Genomic DNA, 23518 nt, shown 5'->3' on the forward strand with positions numbered 1-23518 from the left:
AGGGGGAAATGTGTGTATTTGCAGAACTCATAAGCTGATATTTGGAGAGAAATGGTTGAGTTTCCTAGATATATTTAGAGCTGATATTTGGGAGATAAAACATGTGGCTATTGAGAGACTTAATACTAATAGTTTTACCTTGATGCTCTGGTATTGCAGCTACGTCTGTTAAGTATTACTCATGCAAAGGTATTCCAAATTGACAAAGCCTTTTTTTACACTATTGCTGGTAACCCTCCTGATGCAAGGAGCTGATCACTGCTGGTAATCTTGCATAGGGTGGCCACTAAATTAGTCCTGTCTGATGTGGTCACTGTCACAAAACTAACAGTAGCTCACGATGATTTTCATTGAAGAAAAATTAGCTCTTACTACAGAAAAGGTTGGAGACCCCTGCTGTAGACTCTACTATTGTTCCCAGGGACAGACCCTTTTATCTAAAAGCATTAAATTGCATTAAATTGCTTTGGAAAGTCCCTAGCTGAGTATGTTCTTGTGACCATTTTTACATCTGCCCATTCAATCTGGTGGAAGACTGCGGTGCCCGAACTGTGAGGCTTCTGAAGACGGACTGCAGAGCTCAAGGATGTTGTGGGCCCCTCTATTGTCTCTGGACCACAGATATTGCCTACACAGGAACTTATTTGCCAAATATTTCTAGCCCAGGTTTCATGTATCGTAGGTTGGATGTTTTGGCACGCTAGAATATGGGACTCACCTGAAAGATAAGCAGGTGAAAAGGAAATATGGACTGAAGCCCTATAATGGGTCCCTGGAAAAGTATCTGCTATGGATGAATATGTTGACTACATCTACGCGGAGCTGAAGCATTTTCTTTTGTGGCAAACAAATCTAAGGAAAGAGTTTACCGGTGAGACCACATGCCTTCTACAACTTATGGGTTTAGAACATATTCACATTTGCCTTTGCTGTACCTGGTAACTGCAAGGATGTTCAATGTTCGTTCCAACGGACTAAATTTATATAGTGACCGTAAACAGAAGTCATTTACAGAGTTTATCTGGAAAACAGTCATGGAACCAGCGTTAAGTGGACAAATGTTGGCAAGCCAGGACCGAACAAATATTTTGCTTTCTAGAACGTGAATGGCTGTTAAAAAAGATATGTTGTCTGAGTGTTGAAGCTTACTAAGGCTCGACCTCCAAACAGTCCTGGACCCGGTCCATCAGAACCGCCCTTTCGTAGCTCGAGCTGCTCTACTGCAAAACATTTCTCTAAGGACTTTCCCTAAATTATTGCTTCAAATGTGTACAACTCTACATAACACCAATTTTCGGCACAGCTATTCTTCTCTCTTCCAACACTTGCTGCATTTGCATGATTGCAGCACACAGAGTGTCACCATCTCCTGTTCTCATTGCTCACTTCCCTATTATCTCTCATTGGTAAAACCATCAATTTTCTAAAACATAATATAAACTAATCTGACACCTAGTTCACATTCACAGAGATCCGTGAAATTATCCATGATCAACCTAATACGAATGGTTTCTAAACGTGAACCAGGCACATGGAAATTTCAGCCCCTAAGTCTGCTCTATTTAAAATGAGCCTTTCCTCCAAAATACTGTAGAAAAGAAATAACACATTGGTTAACATTTAACAAAAACACCTTTACAAAGAAGGATAATCTTTTTCAATGTCTGGATTTCAATAAAGAAACTTCAGACTAGACTAAGGAAACGGAATGGACCTGTTTATGTCTTTCCTCCTTTGGAACCCTGTCTATCAGTTGTTTGCTTAAGACTACGCAGGCAAGGTGATTCTTCCTTGCTTCAGGTTCTTGCCTTTGGCCTGACTGTTGGATACAAGGACATGCTGTGCTATGTTTAGTGTCCACTGGTAGGAGGTCACTGACCACCACTCCTGGTGGAAATCTTTGATTTTAGCCCCTACTGGTGTTGTGCCTAAGGGGGTCTCAGCTGGCAAGGCACCTGCTTGCTGGTTCAGACCCCAGTGAGGTGTGACCTCTCCCATTGGCTCGTCCTCGAAAGGGTAGTCATGGTGTTGTGGGGGTATTACTTCTGCGGTGGTGCTCTGGGGCTGTTGGTCTGTGCTGTGAAGGCGGTACCCTCCTCTTGGAGGTACCTTCTTGATGTTTCTTGTCCTTGAAAGTGACCAGTGAACTGCATGGAAACCATCACCTTTGCGGTCTCATCGTCTTTCTCCATTTTCTGCAGCGACTTGTCTACTGCATTCCCAAAGAGGTTTTTGCCTGTGAAAGTCATATTTATTATAGCTGACAGCACTTCCTGCCTAAAACCTGACACCCCCAGCTAGGCATTTCTCCTTAGGGTGGTGCCTAAGCACAATCACACGCTGGCTGTATCCACTGCATCCAGGGTTGATTAAAGGCACGTGTCTGAGATTGTCTTTCCCCCCTGGATCACTGCCTTTGCCCTCTTATACTGCTCTGATGGATGTTCCATCCTCTCCCCCATCTCTTCTCTTTGTTGGTGTCAGTCCCTGTTGGGTAGTGCACTTGAGTTGGCTATGCACAAGTGTGTGGTAGTTGGCCTTTCCATCTTGTGCCCCATCATCTCCATCCTCTTGCTCTCCATGGCTAGTGGGGGCTCCATGGCAGCAGGCACGCTTGCTCTCTTTTATCTGTAGCACCAGTGACGGAGTCCGCTGCTGCGTTACCTTTAACATAGATGGGGTACGAGAAGAATGTCTGTGCTTCTTGTTAATCTTGGCCGTCACTGCTTTGCCTGAGGCTGGTTCCTTAAAGGACTCTTGCCCTGTTCCAGGATGCTGTGTAACATTGGGAGGAATTGTTTTCCATTGCAATGGGAGCAAAGTCTTGAGGAGGAGGAAGGACTCAGTATGTTCCTCTTCTAAGAGGGCTCCATAGGTGTCTGCTGCCCTCTTACCCAGAGCTTTGTACACCACAATGCCAGGGGGGAGGTCATGAGGAGTATTTGTCAACTCTTTCTTCAGAGGAGTCAGTGTCCAGGCTCTGCCACCCCTCCTCTGATGGCTCTAATTCTTGGAATGAGTTCTGCTCAAAATCACATTCTTCTTCTCATTCTTTGTAGAAGATTTCCTCTACCTCCTCTTCCCGGGGCTCCAGCGCCACTGAAGGCTCCAACTCCACGTTTCTCTTCACAAGCCTCCTTTCCCTGAGGCTTTAGCTTTAAGGTAATTTGGGATCCCTTGAGGGGGTAATCAAACACCTTCTTCATCTTTATTGTCAAGAGGCCTCTGTTTCCTTTTCTACTTCAAAGCTTCTTTTTCTTCGGGCTCTCTCGCGCACCCACATTATTGGTCCCCTTTCAGGGGTGAGGCCAGCTCTGTGGATTTACCCCCAACAATGTATTTGGACTTTGACGAAAGGGGTGTCTGATGTGTCTTCTATGATCATAGATTGCTTCTCGTCAGGAAAATCTTCGAGGACTTTGAATCTGATGGACTCAGCTGGACCCTGTTCCGCCCTTTTGGTGCTACCAGATACTTCCTTGACTCACTCTCTCTTTTAGTGCCTTCCTCTGTGCCTGCTCCCTTTTGACCTAAACAACCTCCTTGGCATCAGATCCCTCCCTCTGTGCCACGTTGGTTTCCTCTTGGTTTTCTTTGATGCTTGAATTCCCTAGGTCTTTTACAGAGGCTTGGTTGTGCTGCGACTATGTGCCCATCTCTGCTAATCCCTTGTTGTTCCGGTTTTTGGGCAGGAAGTCGGCCTATGTGTTGTACCCCTCTGCGGGGAAAAAGGTTACATACCTCGTGGCAGGCCTTGTGGGCGTTCTCGTGGTGGCACTTCAGGCAGACTCTAATTGAGGTATGCTCCATCCTCAGTATATATTCTCTGACGTGGTCAAAGTGCTCACGTCAAAGGAAGCCTCCAAAATCCTTGGTTTTCCTTGGTGCTTTCTAGTTCCCTCAGTGTCTGTTGACGCTTCTGACACTTCTTGGTCTGTTTCCAAGTTTCCTCAGTGATTCACCAACAAAACTTAGCTTTGGTTTCTTCACAGCTCCAAAGCTCATGGCTCCGTTTCCAAACCCAAAGGCAGAAAAAAAAATCTGAAAATGGCGACCATGCACATGGACATCCAGTGGGTGAGTTAACCCAGCTGGAAAACATGTACGAGATGGCGACATTCAATAGATTGATCTACAACCTCAATGACGTTAGCATCCAGACATCACTGCCTTTATTGGCTTGGGTTATTTTTTCGCTCATCCTTTGGTTCTCCTTTGGGGTTCATTCTTTATTAACGTTCAGATTAGGAACAGGTATTAACCTCTTGATTGCTGATTCCGCACATGGAGCCCCTACATGTTAATGGGGGAGATCGCTCACCTTGAAATGGAAAGTTGAGGTGCCACAAAACAGTTTGCTGCATGTTCTTGATACAATGGAGTTTCAGGAGAAATTGATGAAAATAACTGGGATTTTCTTTCTCAGGCTATTGATGAGTTTGGGGGTGGGGGTTGGGTGTATGGTTGTTATTCTGAGTGAAATTTCAATAAACAATTATAATAATAAACATTTCTCCAACTCAGGGAAGAGTTGAAGATTCAAAGAAAACTGATTACAAATCAGTAACCATCATGACTCAGCTTCCTCTCCTATTACTTATTGATTTTATGCTTGTCTCTGACCATGTACAGTGCTTGGCTACCTTTTGACTAGAATCACGGTATAAAATACATACATACATATAATTAGAAAGGACAGTAACTCGCTTCACAAAAAACATCAAAACAATTTTATATCAACTGCAATTTCCTAATCAGAACGTATGAAAAGTCTGCTTGTAGGTGTTTTTGAGTTTCCAAAAACGGGTATCACTTAGTCAAAATAATCAGATGACCAACTTCAAAACTTTCAAGAAAAACACGCTCTAACTAACATCAAAGCACCCTTGAGATAGCCTACAAACAACAACAAACAATAAGAGTAAACATGACTGTGCCTTAAGTCCACCTAATGAATAGCTACTGTCTATTTTTATATTTATCTATTCATTATGTGTTACACCTACAGTACCAAGAAGACTTGCAGGGGTTGCACTAAATAAATGCAACTGACAGAAGACAGTATAAACCACAAACAGAAGTGGGATATCCTCCACCATCCACTCAAGGTGAAAAGAATTAGCAAAAAGCTGACCAACAACCAACAGTGTTGATGAAGTGGAGCAAACATGGAGAGTCGCAGACATGAGATATCCTCCACTGTGTAGTCACCATCAAAAAACAGAGCAAACATGATGGGGAGCGGACATGAGATCTATCCTCCCCCCAAACGTGACTCTCGAAAATTGAAAAAGTGAAGAGTAGCAAACATGAAATCCCCCGACTAACAGTGGAGTTATAAAACTACCTGGTTATAGAAGATGGAAAACGTTGAGATGATCATCTACCCACAACAGAGAATAAACACCCAACACAAATGTAAAACATTTATTTAAATATAAAAATACGCAGTGCATATCCCACCCCCACACAGATCAAACTCTCAAAAGAGCTGCTTGAGCATCATACGTACAGGGTAGAAGGTCACAACTTAACTGCCGGTGCAGCTTGTCCTCCAGTTTAAGGGACAGGGTGAGCTGGAAGGGAGATAAAAAGAAAGAGGTTTTAGAGACAACAGAGATGCTGCTTCAGAACTAGGATCAACAGAGAGAAGCCGCATCGCTAAAGTCACTGGGGATGGGCTAAGTTTGGGAGAATGTAAAGTGGGAAAGTAAACTCTTGCAAATGAATTTTTGTACAGAGGAGAGCGGTGAAGCCAGGGCTTGAAGAGGTGGAGGAACATCTGAGGAAGTCCAAAGGGTTTGTGGGTGAGTGGCGGAAGAGGAACAGGTCAAGCACTTAGCCAAAAGAGTGGAACAGACCCACCATCTGAAGACCAGGGGCCTGATTTAGAGTTTGGCCGAGGGGCTACTCCGTCACAAACGCGATGGATATCCCGTCCGACGTATTACAATTTCCACAGGCTATAATGGAACTATAATACGGCCGATGAGATCTCCGACACGTTTGTGATGGATAACCTCCTCCGCCAAACTCTATGGCAGGCCCATGTCATGTAACCAAAGGGAATAAAAGGAACTAGGAGATGGTATTTGTTTGTTACAACCAACAATTGTTGTGGTGCAAGAGGTCACTGAGTCTGGCACCAAGAGACCAAAAATGCTATAATTCCTGCCCGGGGAGTGTGGCAACTTTAAAGAAGGGGTTGTTTCTTCCCGCTTGCTTTCACAGCGCCAGTTTGAACCTTAGTACTCTCTATTCTGATTTTGCAACTATTGCTGTCCACTTTTTAAGTCATCTCCTCTCAGCGAGTCTGAAGCCTCCAGCAGTCCGTGTCTTCCAGCATACTATGCCGGTCTCAGTGACGGGGCTGCCGACTGAACAAGATGCATGAACACTACACAGGCCACTGATTATGCTCCTTTAAACTTTTGAGGCAACAGCAACAAGGGGGTATGCTTCTGTTTATGTGATCTCTGCCCCTCCGAGGTTCAGGTTATGTTCTTTCATGAAGTTTCTTCCTATACTTGCCTTCCTATGGATTACATTAGTTTTAAATCCTTTCAATATCTTCTCTTTTTCTGCAGGAACCTCGATGTTATTCTTGATCCACATTTCTCCTTCTCTTATAACATTTTCACTAATGCTTGTACTTGTTTTCTACTATATCATATCTGGAATTTGCCCTTTTCTTTTTTGTGCTGCTGAACTCATCTTCACCCTTGTCTTTTCTCACCTGCAATACTGTTCCACCCATCATCTAGGTCTTGGCCCAGTTAGAATCTGTATTTAATTCTTCTCCTGTTCTTTTGCATCAGCCATTTAACTTCTCCAGGAGTGTCCATCTCTTCCCCCCCTCTCTCTTCTCTAGCAGCCATTCCTTTCTCGCCTCTTGTTTTGTTTCCTCTGTATTTGTACAAGTGCATTTATGATCTAACCGCCCTGCATCCTTATATTTTAATACCCTTTACACTCTCCATCCTAGGCTTCACTCTGCTGCTCACATTCGGCTGGCCTGTCGCCTTCCCCTTGTGCAGAGTACCACTTTGATCTTACTTCCCGCAAGGCACTGGAATTTAGTCTCCCTTTCTGCGCATTTTGTCTTTACATTACATTTTAGTTTTTTTAACAAACATCTTCTGTCTTCTATATGTAGGTTAGGATTTTTTTCTTATTATTTTGCTTTAATCTTTTGTACACAATATTTTGTCCACTACTAATTAATTTTGCTCAGTTCTTTTGGTGAAAGCATTTTATAAATGTAATAAAATTAAATCAAAATGTTGTCCATTGAAGGAAGTAAAATCTCTGAAAGGTGGTTAGTAGGAATAGTGAGTTAAAGGAAGAAATGGTCATCTTAATGACTTTTAAAAAGTCAAAAAGGCTGTTTGTTGCTGTTCAGGTTGTAACACACAATCTAGTCAAAAACCTTTTCCATGCTTAATCATTTCAATTATAAATACGGCAGGGACCTTTCAGCAATTGTAGAGAAACAACAAACAAAAACACAAAGTAGCCACCTTCACCAATAGTCTTTCCCACCATATTCCTTAACCAGGTCCAACACTCAGCTGAAACAAGGATTAAATCTCCTAGAAGCAATATGTGTAGAAGACGGGGAGATGCCCAGGCCTGGGCCTGCCATTGGCATACAGCAAACGGTTTTCCCGGAGTATCAGTAACTCTGAGCTTTTGATCTGGCAGTGGCTTGAACTATAAATGAGATGTGATTTCATAGAAACATAGCTCTTTCCAAATCCAGCAGTCCAATTCAACAGTATACAAACACTCAGGTCACCTAAAATCATTAAAGGCCTGAACATAGTGGGTTATAATTTCTGATGGCACCAGTAATGGGGCGAAAGCATCGCCCACAGCTGGTGAGATGAATGGGTGAAACATGGCCTACGGATGAGGAATAAGTGCAGAAACGATTTACGCACATTTCTCAGGACAATTTTCTAATATTCTCTGTATTCCCACAGCCCGGAAGTACCAGGTTACCATTGAGGATCACACTACCTCCCTCTATATGAAAGGTGCATCTCCGGGAGAGGACCCTAAACGTTATATCAGGGCTGTCCTACTCAACCTTAGAGCACTCACAAAACATTGGGACACATTACGTATGTTCTGAATACGTTCTCACTAGCAGACACATGTTTATATGAGGAATCTCTATTCCTGAGGGCTAGAAAACACATGATTTAGACGGAAAATAGCATGTGGTAGGTGGGATCATTCATGATTCCAAAACCCAGTTGAGTGTTTCCAGCGAGGAGACAGGAGGGATTTGTTCAGAGGGAAGAATAGCCCTTCAGTAGTCTCAGTGTCCAAATCACCAACGCCTCGTACAGTCCTGGTCCCCTCGCAGCTAATGACACCTTTGCAGATTATCTCCTCAAAGGAACAGCTATTGTGGCAACTATCACCACTAAGGTTCTTTGCCGGCAGATTTCAATTTGCGGTTCAGTCATCTGTCAAGGGTCTGGTTGCAAACCTCCCTGATTTGTTCACCAACTTGGGCTTCACCAGCCTCCTCACTAATGTAGATGATGGAGGGCAGTTACATCCCAGGGGGCGCTAGTGACTTAGTTGTGTCCACCCTGAATTTAACGAGTTGCCTGATCTTCGGAAAAATTCATTCATGAAGCCACTAGCAGGAAAGTCTGGATCCAAGTTCTGAGGCTTGTTGTGGGCCTAGGTCCTTTCACCCAGGAGTTGCTAAAATAGGTGAATACAATCTTGCCCGTTGACTACTGAACCAGTTAGACCAGCGGTTCTTACCCGGTGGTTTAGCGATCCGTGGGATCTGCAAAGCTTCCTCGGGGAGGAGTTGTTTGCGACTGATTAGAGAATCAAATAATATTAAGATACTAATAATGTCCATAAATAAAGAAGAAAAATTTAAAATTTAACATTTCAAAACATGTAAATGGGAAGGAATTTGAAACAGAAGGCTAAAAATTAAGTTAGTGCCTTCAGATTGATTTGTGCAATGTTTCGTCATTTGTATAATTTTTTGATGGATGATTGTTTCTGTATTGTTTATGTATTTTTTTGCAGTCCAAGTTAGAGACAATGCTTAGTCTGTACTTCTGACGCTATAAGTAAATACTCATTGGGGGGCCCCAGATTCCAATAGTTATTCCTTGTGGATCCCCGGGTTCCAGTAATGATTACGGGGTGGGGGAAGGAGTCCAGAAACCAGAAGTCAGAAGATTAAGAACCGTTGACATAGACAAAAAAAATCAAACTCCAACTGCAAAGTGTCACAGTTTACAACCTTCATGCTAACACTGCAGTTGTCAAAACTTTACAAATCTTTGCTGGTGGGTAGAAGTGTTGGAAACAACTATTTTTGCGTTAGGATTGTCTTGAAAAATATTTTTGTAAGAAAATCCTCCCACAACAATGGAGATTTTCCTCAGATTTTTTGTTTTTACAAAACCAACTGAACAAAGAATTATTTTCTCATCATTTGAAGTTTAGAATTTTCACAAAGGCTGTGATGTTTGCAACAAGACATCTTCACAAACTTAGAGAAGGAAAGCATTTACAGACCCCTCCTCCACTTACTGAGAATTGTTTGCTCTGCTTGTAAAATTGCCCAGTGAACAACATGACCCTATTCAGTGGCCTTTCTTAAACACATTCAAAGCCAGGAAGTTTGATCCTATCTCTCATGGGCTTTGTGCGCTACACTGTCTTGTGTGCCAAAATTGTTTCAATAGCCTGGCTAGAATAAACAGCCATCTCCACATCTGTTCGAATGTTCCCAAGAAACAAAATTAAATACTGACATAACGCCAAGTGGCGTCTTTCTCAAGATTTACTTGTTTTTCTAACACACTGCAAACCTGACTTGGATGATGCACAGTAAAGAAAGAAAGACAAGAAGAAAGCAAGCAAGCAAGAAAGCAACCAAGGAATTAAATGCAAAGAGTTCAAATATTTTCTTAGGAGCTGAAAAGCAGCGACGCAGGATGCTGCAGTTGCTGAATATCAAGGCTGCCTGGTCTTGATTCCACCTCCAGCCTCTTTCATCCACATCCTACACTTCCTGTCTCTCTATCGCTCTCTCTCTCTGTCTCTCTTGCAGGTTATTTCCCCTCACTGCTTTCTCCCACTGTCATCGCTTCTCTGGTCTTCTCTCCTCCTTTTTCTCCATTTCTTGCGCTTCTCTCCTTTGGTCTGGGTCAAAGTCTGACAACGAAAATTCTCAGTCTGAAAAAATGAATGTCAGTGCCACCACCTGCAACTTCTGGCACAAATTAAGCACTGGTGCCACACCTCCAGAGTCAAGGCAGTGTCCCACTGTTACTCACTACCTTCAGTCCTCCAAATACAGGACGATCGCCTCTCCGTTGTTTCTACAGACCAGAGTGCTCATTCCGGGGTGTAAAAGTGCTTTAGAAACATTGCCTTAAGCTTCACAGTAAGCACTAGTCTTGGCAGCAGTACATGCAGAACATGTAGGAGTGCAACAGAAAGTAGTAGTCGGGACCACTGGAATTATGCGATTGTGTGGCCGCGATGATTTTCACATAATTTTAGATTTGCCACATAATCCATCATCTGCTGCAAAACCCACCGATTTTAACAACAAAAAATTGTTTTTAGCTTAAACGGTTCAAAAGTTATTAAAAACACAACACCACTTTTTACCGTGCAGTGGAATGCCCTTTGCTAGGGATGACTGTCACCTTTCTGTGGTTTATTGCAATATATAGGTGTTAAAAAGGTACTAATGAGAAACTAATGGCCAGAAAGTGTTAATAAATATAAAAACGACGAAATAATCAAGTAATAATGTCAAAGAAATTGGCGCAATATTTGCTTTTTCTTGCTGCGATTTGCTCAACCCTGGTGCATAATTTGACCCTCCCATGCCACATAATTCCAGTGGCCCTGGTAGTAGTTTGATTAGTAAAAGGAGAAGGGACCCAGAAGTGCCAAGCTGGAGTAAGGTGCCAGTTGTATGTCTATGGAGCACGATGAAGAGTATATACAGATGTCTGAAAAGATGGTGGGTGTAGGAACACTTCATCTTGTAGTTTCTGGGATGTGGAAAGGGGGAAGGGAGGGATTAGCAGTAGGAACACCTCGTCTTGTAGTTTCTGGGATGTGGAAAGGGGGAAGGGAGGGATTAGCAGTAGGAACACCTCGTCTTGTAGTTTCTGGGATGTGGAAAGGGGGAAGGGAGGGATTAGCAGTAGGAACACCTCGTCTTGTAGTTTATGGGATGTGGAAAGGGGGAAGGGAGGGATTAGCAGTAGGAACACCTCGTCTTGTAGTTTCTGGGATGAGTAAAGGGGGAAGGGAGGGATTAGCAGTAGGAACACCTCGTCTTGTAGTTTCTGGGATGAGTAAAGGGGGAAGGGAGGGATTAGCAGTAGGAACACCTCGTCTTGTAGTTTCTGGGATGAGTAAAGGGGGAAGGGAGGGATTAGCAGTAGGAACACCTCGTCTTGTAGTTTCTGGGATGAGTAAAGGGGGAAGGGAGGGATTAGGAGTAGGAACACCTCGTCTTGTAGTTTCTGGGATGAGTAAAGGGGGAAGGGAGGGATTAGCAGTAGGAACACCTCATCTTGTAGTTTCTGGGATGAGTAAAGGGGGAAGGGAGGGATTAGCAGTAGGAACACTTCGTCTTGTAGTTTCTGGGCTGTGGAAAGGGGGAAGGGAGGGATTAGCAGTAGGAACACCTCATCTTGTAGTTTCTGGGATGAGTAAAGGGGGAAGGGAGGGATTAGCAGGTATGTACGCGTCTTCACTCACAGTGAATAAATGCAGAGCTGCACTTTGTAACTACAACAGATCGCCTTTGTTGCTTCCTCTTCCAGGGCTTGGAGTCAACTCACAAAATTGTTACAAAATTGAAGAAAATATGATGGAAAGAGCTTCACACTAGGAAATTTCAAGAAGTTACAAACTGAATAGTTCTGAGCTTGTAAGAAACAGCATATTTCATTTTTTAAACCTGGCGGCACCAGTAATATCAGGGATGCTGATGGAAGGGACCTCTCCAGGGAGGGAGACCCAAAAAGGATGGAAACAATGAGGCACAATAAGTTTGCTTAAATTCTCAGGTCTTAAGTGGGCCTGGCTTAGAGCGGCCAATAGGATACAGGCTCCTAGTAGGGGTTTGGTTTAGAGAAGGATCATCTATTTCTGCAGATACAAGTCTTCAAAATCAAGCTGCTGAAAAAGATTAGAGGCGCGCAGAAGATAAAGGAGTTTCCCTCACTAAGAGCAGAACCACACAACTGACAAAGGTCATAGGTTTGGAGCAGTTACTCACATGCCACCGCGTCTTGTCCTCGTTGCGTTCCAGGCTACACTGCATTTGCACCACCTGAAAAGAAGCACAAACACCTGTCAGCACTTGCACAAGAGAAGGACAAGCAGCTGTCAGCACATTCACAAGGAAGGACAGGCAGCTGTCAGCACATTCACAATGAAGGACAGGCAGCTGTCAGCACATGCACAAGAGAGGGACAAGCAGCTGTCAGCACATGCACAAGAGAGGGACAAGCAGCTGTCAGCACATTCACAAGGAACGACAGTCAGCTGTCAGCACATGCACAAGAGAGGGACAAGCAGCTGTCAGCACATTCACAAGGAAGGACAGGCAGCTGTCCGCACATTCACAAGGAAGGATAGACAGCTGTCAGCACATTCACAAGGAAGGACAGGCAGCTGTCCGCACATTCACAAGGAAGGACAGGCAGCTGTCAGCACATTCACAAGGGTAGGACAGGCAGCTGTCAGCACATACACAAGGGAAGGACAGGCAGCCGTCAGCACATTCACAAGGAAGGACAAGCAGCTGTCAGCACATTCACAAGGAAGGATAGGCAGCTGTCAGCACATTCACAAGGAAGGACAGGCAGCTGTCAGCACATGCACAAGAGAGGGACAAGCAGCTGTCAGCACATTCACAAGGAGAGGACAGGCAGCTATCAGCACATTCACAAGGAAGGACAAGCAGCTGTCAGCACGTTCACAATGAAGGACAGGCAGCTGTCAGCACATTCACAATGAAGGACAGGCAGCTGTCAGCACATTCACAATGAAGGACAGGCAGCTGTCAGCACATTCACAAAGAAGGACAAGCAGCTGTCGCACATGCACAAGAGAAGGACAGGCTGCTGTCAGCACATTCACAAGGAAGGACAGGCAGCTGTCACACTTGCAAAAGGAAGGATAGGCAGCTGTCAGCACATTCACAAGAGAAGGACAAGCAGCTGTCGCACATGCACAAGAGAAGGACAGGCAGCTGTCAGACCATTCGCAAGGAAGGACAAGCAGCTGTCAGCACATTTACAAGGAACGACGAGCAGCTGTCAACACATTCACAAGGAAGTACAAGCAGCTGTCAGCACATTCACAAGGAAGGACAAGTAGCTGTCAGCACATTTACAAGGAAGGACAGGCAGCTGCCGCACATGCACAAGAGAAGGACAGGCAGCTGTCAGCACATTTACAAGGAAGGACAAGCAGCTGTTGCACATGCACAAGGAAGGACAAGCAGCTGTCAGACCATTCGCAAGGAAGGACAAGCAGCTGTCAGCACATTCGCAACGAAGGACAAGCAGCTGTCAGCACATTCACAAGAGAAGGACAGGCAGCTGTTAGACCATTCGCAAGGAAGGACAGGCAGCTGTCGCACATTCCCAAGGAGCGATGAGCCGCTGTCAGCACATCCACAAGGAAGGACAAGCCGCTGTCAGCACATTCACAAGGAAGGACAAGCAGCTGTCAGCACATTCACAAGGAAGGACAAGCAGCTGTCAGCACATTCACAAGGAAGGACAGGCAGATGTCAGCACATTTACAAGGAAGGACAAGCAGCTGTCAGCACATTCACAAGGGGAGGACAAGCAGCTGTCAGACCATTCGCAAGGAAGGACAAGCAGCTGTCAGCACATTCACAAGGGGAGGACAAGCAGGTGTCAGGACATTCAGAAGGGACATAGAAGCAGCTGTCAGCACATTCACAAGGAAGGATAAGCAGCTGTCAGCACATTCACAAGAGGAGGACAAGCAGCTGTCAGCACATTCAGAAGGGACGTACAAGCAGCTGTCAGCACATACACAAGGGAAGGACAGGCAGCTGTCAGCATGTTCACAAAAGAAGGACAAGCAACTCTCATCACATTCACAGGGGAAGGACGAGAAGCTGTCAGCACATTCACAGGGGAAGGACGAGAAGCTGTCAGCACATTCACAGAGGAAGGACAAGCAGCTGTCAGCACATTCACAGAGGAAGGACAAGCAGCTGTCAGCACATTCACAGGGGAAGGACAAGAAGCTGTCAGCACATTCACAGAGGAAGGACAAGCAGCTGTCAGCACATTCACAGAGGAAGGACAGGCTGCTGTCAGCACATTCGCAAAGGAAGGACAGGCAGCTGTCAGCACATTCACAAGGGAGGACAGAAATTAACAAGGGAAGGACAAGCAGCTGTCAGCACATTCACAAAGGAAGGACAAGCAACCGTCAGCACATTCACAGGGGAAGGACAAGAAGCTGTCAGCACATTCGCAAAGGAAGGACAGGCAGCTGTCAGCACATTACCAAAGAAGGACAGGCAGCTGTCAGCACATTCACAAGGGAGGACAGAAATTAACAAGGGAAGGACAAGCAGCTGTCAGCACATTCACAAGGGAAGCACACACTCTGCCAGCACACCGACAAGGGGAAACACGGTCAGCACTCAGCACATTCGCAAGGTGAAGCACAGACCGCTGTCAGCACATGCACAAGGGAAGTCAAGACAGCTACCGTACTTGCACATGGGAAGTCAAGAAAGCTACAGTACATACACAAGGGAAGCACAGATAGCTCTTAGCACATACACAAGGGAAGCACAGACCGCGTCAGCACATACACAAGGGAAGCACAGACAGTGTCAGCACATACAAAAGGGAAGAAGAGACAGCTCTTAGCACATACACAAGGGAAGCACAGACAGCTCTTAGCACATACACAAGGAGAAGCACAGACCGCTGTCAGCACATACACAAGGAAAGCACAGACAGCGTCAGCATATACACAAGGGAAGCACAGCCTATCAGCAGAAGCACAAGGGAAGAAGACAGCTGTCAGTACATACACATGGAGAAGAACAGACCACTGTCAGCACATTCACAAGGGAAGCACAAACAGCTGTCAGCACATTTACAAGGGAAGCACAGACAGCTGTCAGCACACACGCAAGGGAACTCCAGACAGCTGCAAGGACATACACAAGGGAAAGACAGACAGCTGTTAGCACATACACAAGGGAAGCACAGATAGCTGTAAGCATATACACAAGGAGAAGCACAGACTGCTGTCAGTACATACAAGTGAATCACAGTCAGCTGTCAGCAAATACAGAGGAGAAGCAGAGATCACTGTCAGCACATACACGAGGAAAGCAGAGACAGCTGAAAAAACATACACAAGAGAAGCACAGACATCTGTCAGCACATAGAGGGAAAACACAGATCACTGTCAGCTCATACACAATAAATGCACAGCCAGCTGTCAGCACATACACAAGGAAGCACAGACCATTGTCAGCACATACACACGTGAAGCAGAGACGGCTACAAGCACATACACAAGGCAAGCACAGACTGTCAGCACATACACAAGGAGAAACATGGATCACTGCCAGGACACAATATGAGACGCTCAGATGCTGTTGGCACATTCACATGGAAAGCACTAGCTGGTGTCAGCAGATACATAAGGAGAGTTTTATACTATTGCGCACATTCACACAAGGATACACTGCTGCGCACAAAATCATAGAAGAACAGATTGATGACAGCAAATACAGATACATAAGACGAAGCTCTCACTGCTGTCCGTATGTATGCATATGGTAAAGCTAGTTGGAAAGCAGTTGCACATAGTCAAGGGATGAAGACCGAGAACCAAGGTAGGGTTACTGGGTTCTGAGGGGGCAGATGGATTTACTGTGGCTCTATGTAGTGTTCTTTAAATTGCGCCAATTCACAAGGAGAAGCTCAAACTGCTGTCAGCACAGACAAAAGAAGCAGCACAGACTGCTGTAAGCACCAACAATAGGAGACTGAGAGTGTACTGAATGAGAAGCACAGTTTTCTGTTAGCACATCTAAAAGAAGCAGACCCAGAGTGTGTACACAATCAGAAGAACAAACTGCGGACCACCCAAAAGAAGCAGACTGTCGGGAAATACACATGAAGAAGCACAGACTGCTTTCAGCACATACAGAAAGAGCAGCACAGACTGATGTAAGCACATACTCACTGACATGAAATGACTGCTGCCAGGAGGTACACAAGGAGATAAACCGGCTGGTGTGCACAAACACACACAAGGTGAAGGACAGTGTCGGAGTTGGAGGGCAGGGACTTCACAAGAGTCAGGGGTGCCTCAGGTATGAGATTTAATCTTTATTTCATGTTAGGCCCTTAGGTTACAGCCACAGACGCATAACTCCTGTTATGGCTCATTCTTCCCTCCACCTAAGTTTAACTGCCAGCCATCACCCAGCACACAGACTTCACGCATCATCACATTCTCACAGCATCCATGCTGCACATTCTAGAGCATGCCCACTCAGCCCATGCGTACACAGACACATCACATCATCCCCTTTCCTTAGGCACAGACACACCACATCACTACAAACTGTTACCAGCACACACACACACACACACACACACACACAAACACACACAAACACACACACCCACCCCCCAATCAGGACACAAGGAGAAGCTAAGACTGCTGTCAGCATATATGCATGAAAAAGAACTGGTGTGAGCACACACAGGGCGAAACACAGCCTGCTGTGAACACACTTGTTAGGAGCAACACAGACCTAAGTCCACAAACACATCAGGAGACGTGCAGACTGCTGTCAGCACATACACAACAAGCAAAGGCTACAGCTGGCAGATACAGAAGGAGATTCAAAGGCTGCTGTCAGCACACACGCAAAGGGAAACTGCTTATAGCCCTCTATACAGCACAGACATCCTCCCCTTTTACTAAAACTGGAACTAGTGTTTACCATTACTGCACTGAGTTAGGTGGACGAATCAGTGAAAATACACAGTGTTAGTGGTGGTCCCAATGCCATATTAGTTATGCAGGTTATAGTCTTCTCAGGTTAATCCCCGCACATAAGCTGCCCCAAGGTACCCACATTCTCACCATTCTCACGATTCCCAGGCACCAAGTACCCCAAAACCCAATCCTACACAGGTCAACGGAAACTCAAGAGCCCATCTTCATTCCATTACAGTGATTCCAAAAAAACTGATTTCTGTTGCCTGACAGCTCACAAGCAGCTGCCTGCAGCACACGAAGAGACCAGGCTATACGGCTAGAGCAATAATCCGTACAGGAAACCGAGCTTAGGGATAAGCATTACTAGTATAGATGAGTTACATGACAATATCTTTGGAATTAAAATGGGAAAGCCCATTCTCCCCTACTCCCCTACAAAGAAAGCAATTTGAGGGATTTGTGGACAGGTGAAGAACTAGACTGATAAGCAAAATGTAATTTTTGTCCAGTTATTTGGTGTCTGAACTCTCGGCTGCAGTTTAGGATGATGACTGCCCTGCATCTCTGAAGTAGTGGTTTGGACATCTGTAAAGAGTATAATCACAATCTCCAAATACATCATGAGCTATTGATTTAGATGAGGTGGGCCACCTTCTAGTACAGCACTGGGTAAGTATTCTAGAAACAAACATTGCACTTTATAAAAGTAACAGCCTTTGGCTGGGTAAATTCCTTCTGTAAAATAATCTTCTCGCTCAAATATTCCGGCAGCAGACTGACCTCATTCAGCAGTCAATGCAAGAAGTGTTGGCTGAAGGAGTGTGTGAGGCTCCTTTTCCAACCCCACCAAAGAGGGGTTCCATTAAAAACCTTAGTGATTGGGATTTCCCTGAGTTAAGGTGAGTGTCTTACTCAGTGTAATCACAGACACCGTTCTACTCCAGGGCTTTTAGATTAGAACCTAGAGCATTCTGGGTGCTGTAGTCTGTTTCCATTGAGGTAACTCGACTAATACATCTGAATGAAAGGTTAAAAGCCTGGGACTAAAATGATGGAATGGAGTGAGGTGGCCACCCTAATCGGAGGGGATCTGTATGTAACAAAACACAATGCCCCTCTCTCATTTTTATTCCCATGGCATTGGAACAAACCATACTCACATTAATAGAAGGTGTATGCAAGAGAAAAGAGTGGGCTTCCTGTGCAAAGTCAAAGCAGAAGGTAATGCATTCCACCCTATGAAAATAATGGGACTGACTTTGGTGCCATTAGTTTAAAAGACCCCCTCCAGCCTGTGGTCTGGGGACAGGCCAATAGATCCCCTTCTAGGGGTCTAGGAGCCCAAGTGAGCACATTCTGCCGTACAGGCCTACCTTTCTGGTCTCCGCGTCAACAGGTTCCGGTGTGGGCGTCTTGGTGTGTGGCACTTCCTCTTGCGACTGGGAGAGGGCCCTCGGCAGCACATGGGGGCGAGCAGCAGCAAAGTTCATGAGCGGGTAAATGCCATTCCTGGTAGGAGGACAGCAAGAGTGCCAAAGCGTGTTAATAGTTGAATACATTCTTCAGAAAGCGGTCACCGTTACAAGACTGACTGTACATATAGACTAGTTATCAAAGTTGGCAAAGACGACCGTTCGTGAAAGAGACGGTAAAGCCATAACTGAGTAACATGCCAAGTGTGAGATGCAGAAATTTGCACATAGATGTAAGCAAAGAACCTCAGGGTGAACATCCTCACACGAGATAAAGAAGACTGGTGCAAAAGTGAGAGACTTGAATGAACAGGTAAATGCGCTGAAAGCATCACCGCACGTGACAAGATGACCAAGACATTGTGCAAGAACTGTGAGAGTATGAAAGAGGTTACAAGTTCAGGACATCCTTAAACGTTCTTAGGATTGAGGAACAATACGCACAGGGTCAGATGAAGGCGCTCTCAGACTGTGAGCCTTAAAGATCCTCTTTGAAGTAGGAAACTGATACATCTCCGAGTCAAAGAGCTACACACAGTGTTCTACCACTGACGGGCATAGTGTCAATATTACTGACTCACCTGACATCTTCCAGGAACTTGTCGAGCTCCAGTGAGGAGATCTGGGAGTACCTGCGTGAGACAGAAAGTGTAGGCAAGATAATGAAGAACGACGAAGAATCACAATGAAAGCGAAGAAGAAAATTCGAGAAAATTAAAAAGATTTAGGCATAATTACAAACAAAGCAAATATTTGATACAGTGCTGTATTTTAGCGTGAAAAACACAACTGAGGAGAACAACAGCAATTCGTGTTCTGGTTGTTTGCGTTGTTCCAGTGCTCCTGCGCTATAATTATGCTTCGTAAAGTGAGGTGAGTACACGTCGTGATGTAATGGCTTAATTTCAGAATTTTGCATGACAAGCATAATGCAAATTTCCCAAAATGATGTGAATTTTCTCAGGGGCTGTGGTATGATAAGCACCAACGCTGTGTACAAATGTGTGCTAGTGTGCAGGGCTGCTTCAACCTCTTACGACAGGTCAATGAGAGAAGGCCTGAGCCGCAACAACATTACAATGGAATCAAGGATAAGGGGATGTCGGCGATTACTGAAGAACCTAACTTGACGGCATATCACAATCAGTCCCCGTGCACCAGCATACCAGATTGGCATCCCAAAAGCAATCAGACTCCTCCGCAAGCCAGCCTACAGAACACACTGCTTGTCAATGTATATTGTGCCATGGTTCATACTCAGCTGGAGGCTTTGCAAAATTGTAATAAAAAAAAACAAAGTGCATGGAAGAGGAGGACAGTAAAAAGGTTCCATGGAAGACTGAGAACACAAGCCTGTGACTTGGGTCATGCCAATGTACAGGACACCAGGTCTGTAGGTGACAGAGCCTTGACCAGACCCTGGGGGAAGGGTATCTTGTGTAATCACACGAAGTGCTTGGGAGGCAGCCAGAGGCCCTGGGCAATGCCTTGTGTGCATCCTGTTCCTAACCACTGTTGTCCCAGGGCCACTGATATGAGCCAGTCAAGGTAATCCCTTAAAGGGGCCATCCAGTGTGGAGAAAAAAAACACAATCATCAGCAATAGGTGTTCTGGAATGATTGTTCAATGATGTCAGCTGGGGTCATGACCTACTGTGACATCATTCACTAGATGGCCAATTTAAGTGACTTAACTCTCTCAGGGTTGTGAAGTTCAGGCATGCAAGGCTTACTACAGGAGATGGAGGGGGTTAGAGACTCAGAGTCAGTGCAAAACAGTAAATAACATGCAATTATACCAATGTCCAGCCAGTGCTTTACTTTAGAAATGAAGTAAGAAAATGCAACAGTTACAACTAAAATATACATAAAAACTAGACAGTAGTAGCATTTTCAGAGACCAACTGCAAATAGGTTTATAGCCCCTTAGCTCCAGGGGGTAGATTTTTGTTAACAGTGGCCGTATGGCAGGCAGCCACTGGAGATTGCTTTGGGCCCACTGAGGGATTCCCAGAGGCCCTCTAGTTTCCGAATCCTAGTGGACTCCAACTAAACGATCCACAAGCAAGGATGAGGTACTGAGGTAGGACATCTGGAGCTAAATGTCTTCTCGGGGTACCACTCTGGTATCAACAGGTTGAATAAAAGATGTTGCCCTAAAATGGTCCAAGTACAGAAAAAGTGTAGAACCCAAAAACACTCCACCAGAACAAATAGGACTCCATCTCCCAACAAAAGTCCACTATGGTGTCTGAGGAGTGCCTATATCTCGACAGCTACCAGTAAATGTCAATACTTTCCAGCGCAGGCACACCAATAGCACACATTAGACAATAATTTGTGATAGGAGCACACAAATACAACCACCACCCTCGGCTCTGCCATCTTCCACCTGTGCTGCAAAACTTCATGGAGCCAGACATTAGCTGTAGCTGAGTTGTGTATCATCATCAGCCGTAGTTGTGCAGTTGTGTTGTATATATTTCTGTGTGTGATGTTGTATGTGTCTGAGTGTATACACAGCAGTGCTAGATGAGTCCTTTTTGTATAATTCATTGACAATGTATATATTTGTATTTTTTTAAGTTGGTGCATCTGTTATGCTTAAATGTTTTCAGTGTGGTTTGTATTCATGTCTTAGAAATCTAAAGTTCTATGGCATTTTTAAATGAATATTACATTTATTTGTAAACATTTTTGCAATGTGATTTGTAAGGGTATCTGCAATATTTAAAGTTATCTGACAAATTTTCAAATTCATTTTATTTCTTTTGTTTTGTAACTTCTTCAAACAATTTACTACATGAATTCTATGGGTGTCTGCAATGTATTGTTAGTTGACAATATTTTTCATTTTTTGTGTGTATTTCTATGTGCTGGTAATGTTAATCCCTGTTTCCAGTGACTTAAGCTCGATTACCTTGCAGTGCATATGGGTGGGTGGCCATGTCTGGCACACAACTTGGCATATATGTTTGAACTTCATTTGAGTAGGTCTAGTTGTACTACAGGACTGCTACTACACATACTTGTAAATACCTTTGTGCGTTTCTTGTATACATTGGACGTGCCAGGGAAGAAGTTGGAGTCCAAAAGGGAAGTGCCAATCTGACTTTCTTTACTCTTTACTTCCAGTATCGAAAAGTTTAGTTACAGAGAACACGGGACAGTTATGTTTTCAAGTCATACCAAAGAAAGGGCTCTGCTCTCAGGATGGGGTTCAGAGCATTCCAGTCTGGGGCCTGAACCTACAAAGCAGTACCTTCCTGTATTTATGTGTGTAGGAAAGCACCCTCTTTCTTGGCATGATTACTACCATTTGCTGCCTGTTGTCAGTGTGCTTGACTGTGTTCACTGGGATCCTGCTAACCAGGACCCAGTGATTATGCTCTCTCCCTTTAAACATGGTTACCTGAACCATTTTCAGCCCACATTTTGCATACTGGTGCACCCATGTAAGTCCTTAGTTAATGGTACCCAGGGCATCGGGGTACCAGGGGATCCACATGGGCTGCAGCAGGTATTATGTCACCCATGGGGAGCCCATGCAAAGTGTATCTGCACGCCTGCCACTGCACCCTGCTTGGAAGGGTGCATGCACTCTTGACTACAGGTCACTGCACCAGTGTTCTTTGAAGAGGCGGGACTTCAGCACTATCCTGAGTTAGATCATTTTTTATCGTTCTGGGGATCTTGATCAAGGCCCTGAACGTGTAGATGGAGAAGGCCTCCTTCCTGGTTTTCATTTTTGTACATTTCTTCATTTCCAGTTCGGAGATGCCCAGAATGCTGATTTGTCGAGAATCGCTGGAATTGGTTAGTCTGAGGCAGGGGAGCTGTTCATGGGGGTTTTGTAGAGAATGCAGATGGACTAGAACAGGGATCTGCAACATTTTCTGCAGTAAGAACTACTAATGGTTATTAAAACTTATCCTGAGCTATTAACACAAATTGTCAGAGCTACAACAGTGACAACTTCAGATATGATTCCATTAGTGGTCACTGCATGCAGGTTTACAGAGAGTGACCACAAACAGTGACCCCCTCAGTGCCTCATAGGTGACTAGCAATAATGTCCAAAAGACAAAGCTTTATCATGTTTAATTCCGAATGCCTCTACATGCCACAGCAGTCATGTACAGAATGCCATCAAGCACCAAAGAACCCCAGTTATAAGATTCACTAGTGGGAGCACAAACAACCCTTTAACTATTAGCCTTAAATGTATTTTTCTCCAAACATCAGCTTCCTCAGTTCTGAAAAAACAAGTATTTTACTTTCAAATACATTCTCTTTAATTCTGGAAACATACCCAATTCGGCCACACAAAAACGTTTCATTTACTAGACTGAGCTGTACATGGGGGAGTGACATACAAATAGCTGGGGATATAGCAGTAGCTCCAGAGTTACTCGATGGAGAACCTTTGTCTAAAAGAACATGCAGGCATGCAGGGGGAGAAGATTATAGTTCCATCAGTGTGGGGGTGAGGGCTTGAACGTCACTTTTGATATCACTTTCAAAGGATAATGATTTCATTTTATACAATGCGAGCCAACCAAAAAGCAACAGTGAGGCACAAGGGAACTTGAAGAAAGCCTAGTATTGAGGCAGAAATAATGAGCTGTGCCAAACCAACCAAAGACAAGACCGACAACAGTGTGATTCTTTTCCACTAGGAAAAGAGTTAATGTGGACTAAAACTTGCCATCGAAAATATCTCATTCTGAGGCCAAGAAAATGCTCAACTTGGCGAATACAGACTTCAATGTGACTGGATTGAGCAAGAATTTGGAAAAAATATGAAATAAACTTCCATGCAGCTGGGGGGAGGGCAGGCGGCACTGGAGCATAGGAGGCTACAACTGTCAGTGGTAAAGGCATAAAGTGTAATACGCGATCCTTATGATGGTATCTGCATTAATAAGCATACTGATCACATCACTGCGGATGAACCTTCAGCAGCACAGACTTCTAAATTGCACAGGATA

At 44.6% G+C, this 23518-nt stretch overlaps 1 protein-coding gene across 1 annotated transcript in view; it reads right to left on the minus strand.

The window, feature by feature from the left end:
* Nucleotides 1–23518, minus strand: part of NRBP2 (nuclear receptor binding protein 2) — a 236567-nt gene that overhangs the window by 13325 nt on the left and 199724 nt on the right. Inside the window, exons 13-16 of the mRNA XM_069220969.1 lie at nt 19109–19159; nt 18429–18564; nt 12302–12355; nt 5513–5576 (exon numbers count right to left, since the gene is read on the minus strand). Coding sequence (XP_069077070.1) covers nt 5513–5576; nt 12302–12355; nt 18429–18564; nt 19109–19159 — 305 coding nt within the window. The remainder of the gene's footprint in view (nt 1–5512; nt 5577–12301; nt 12356–18428; nt 18565–19108; nt 19160–23518) is intronic.

The sequence above is a fragment of the Pleurodeles waltl genome, chromosome 2_2, assembly GCF_031143425.1.
Source record: "Pleurodeles waltl isolate 20211129_DDA chromosome 2_2, aPleWal1.hap1.20221129, whole genome shotgun sequence".
Taxonomy (NCBI): Eukaryota; Metazoa; Chordata; class Amphibia; order Caudata; family Salamandridae; genus Pleurodeles; species Pleurodeles waltl.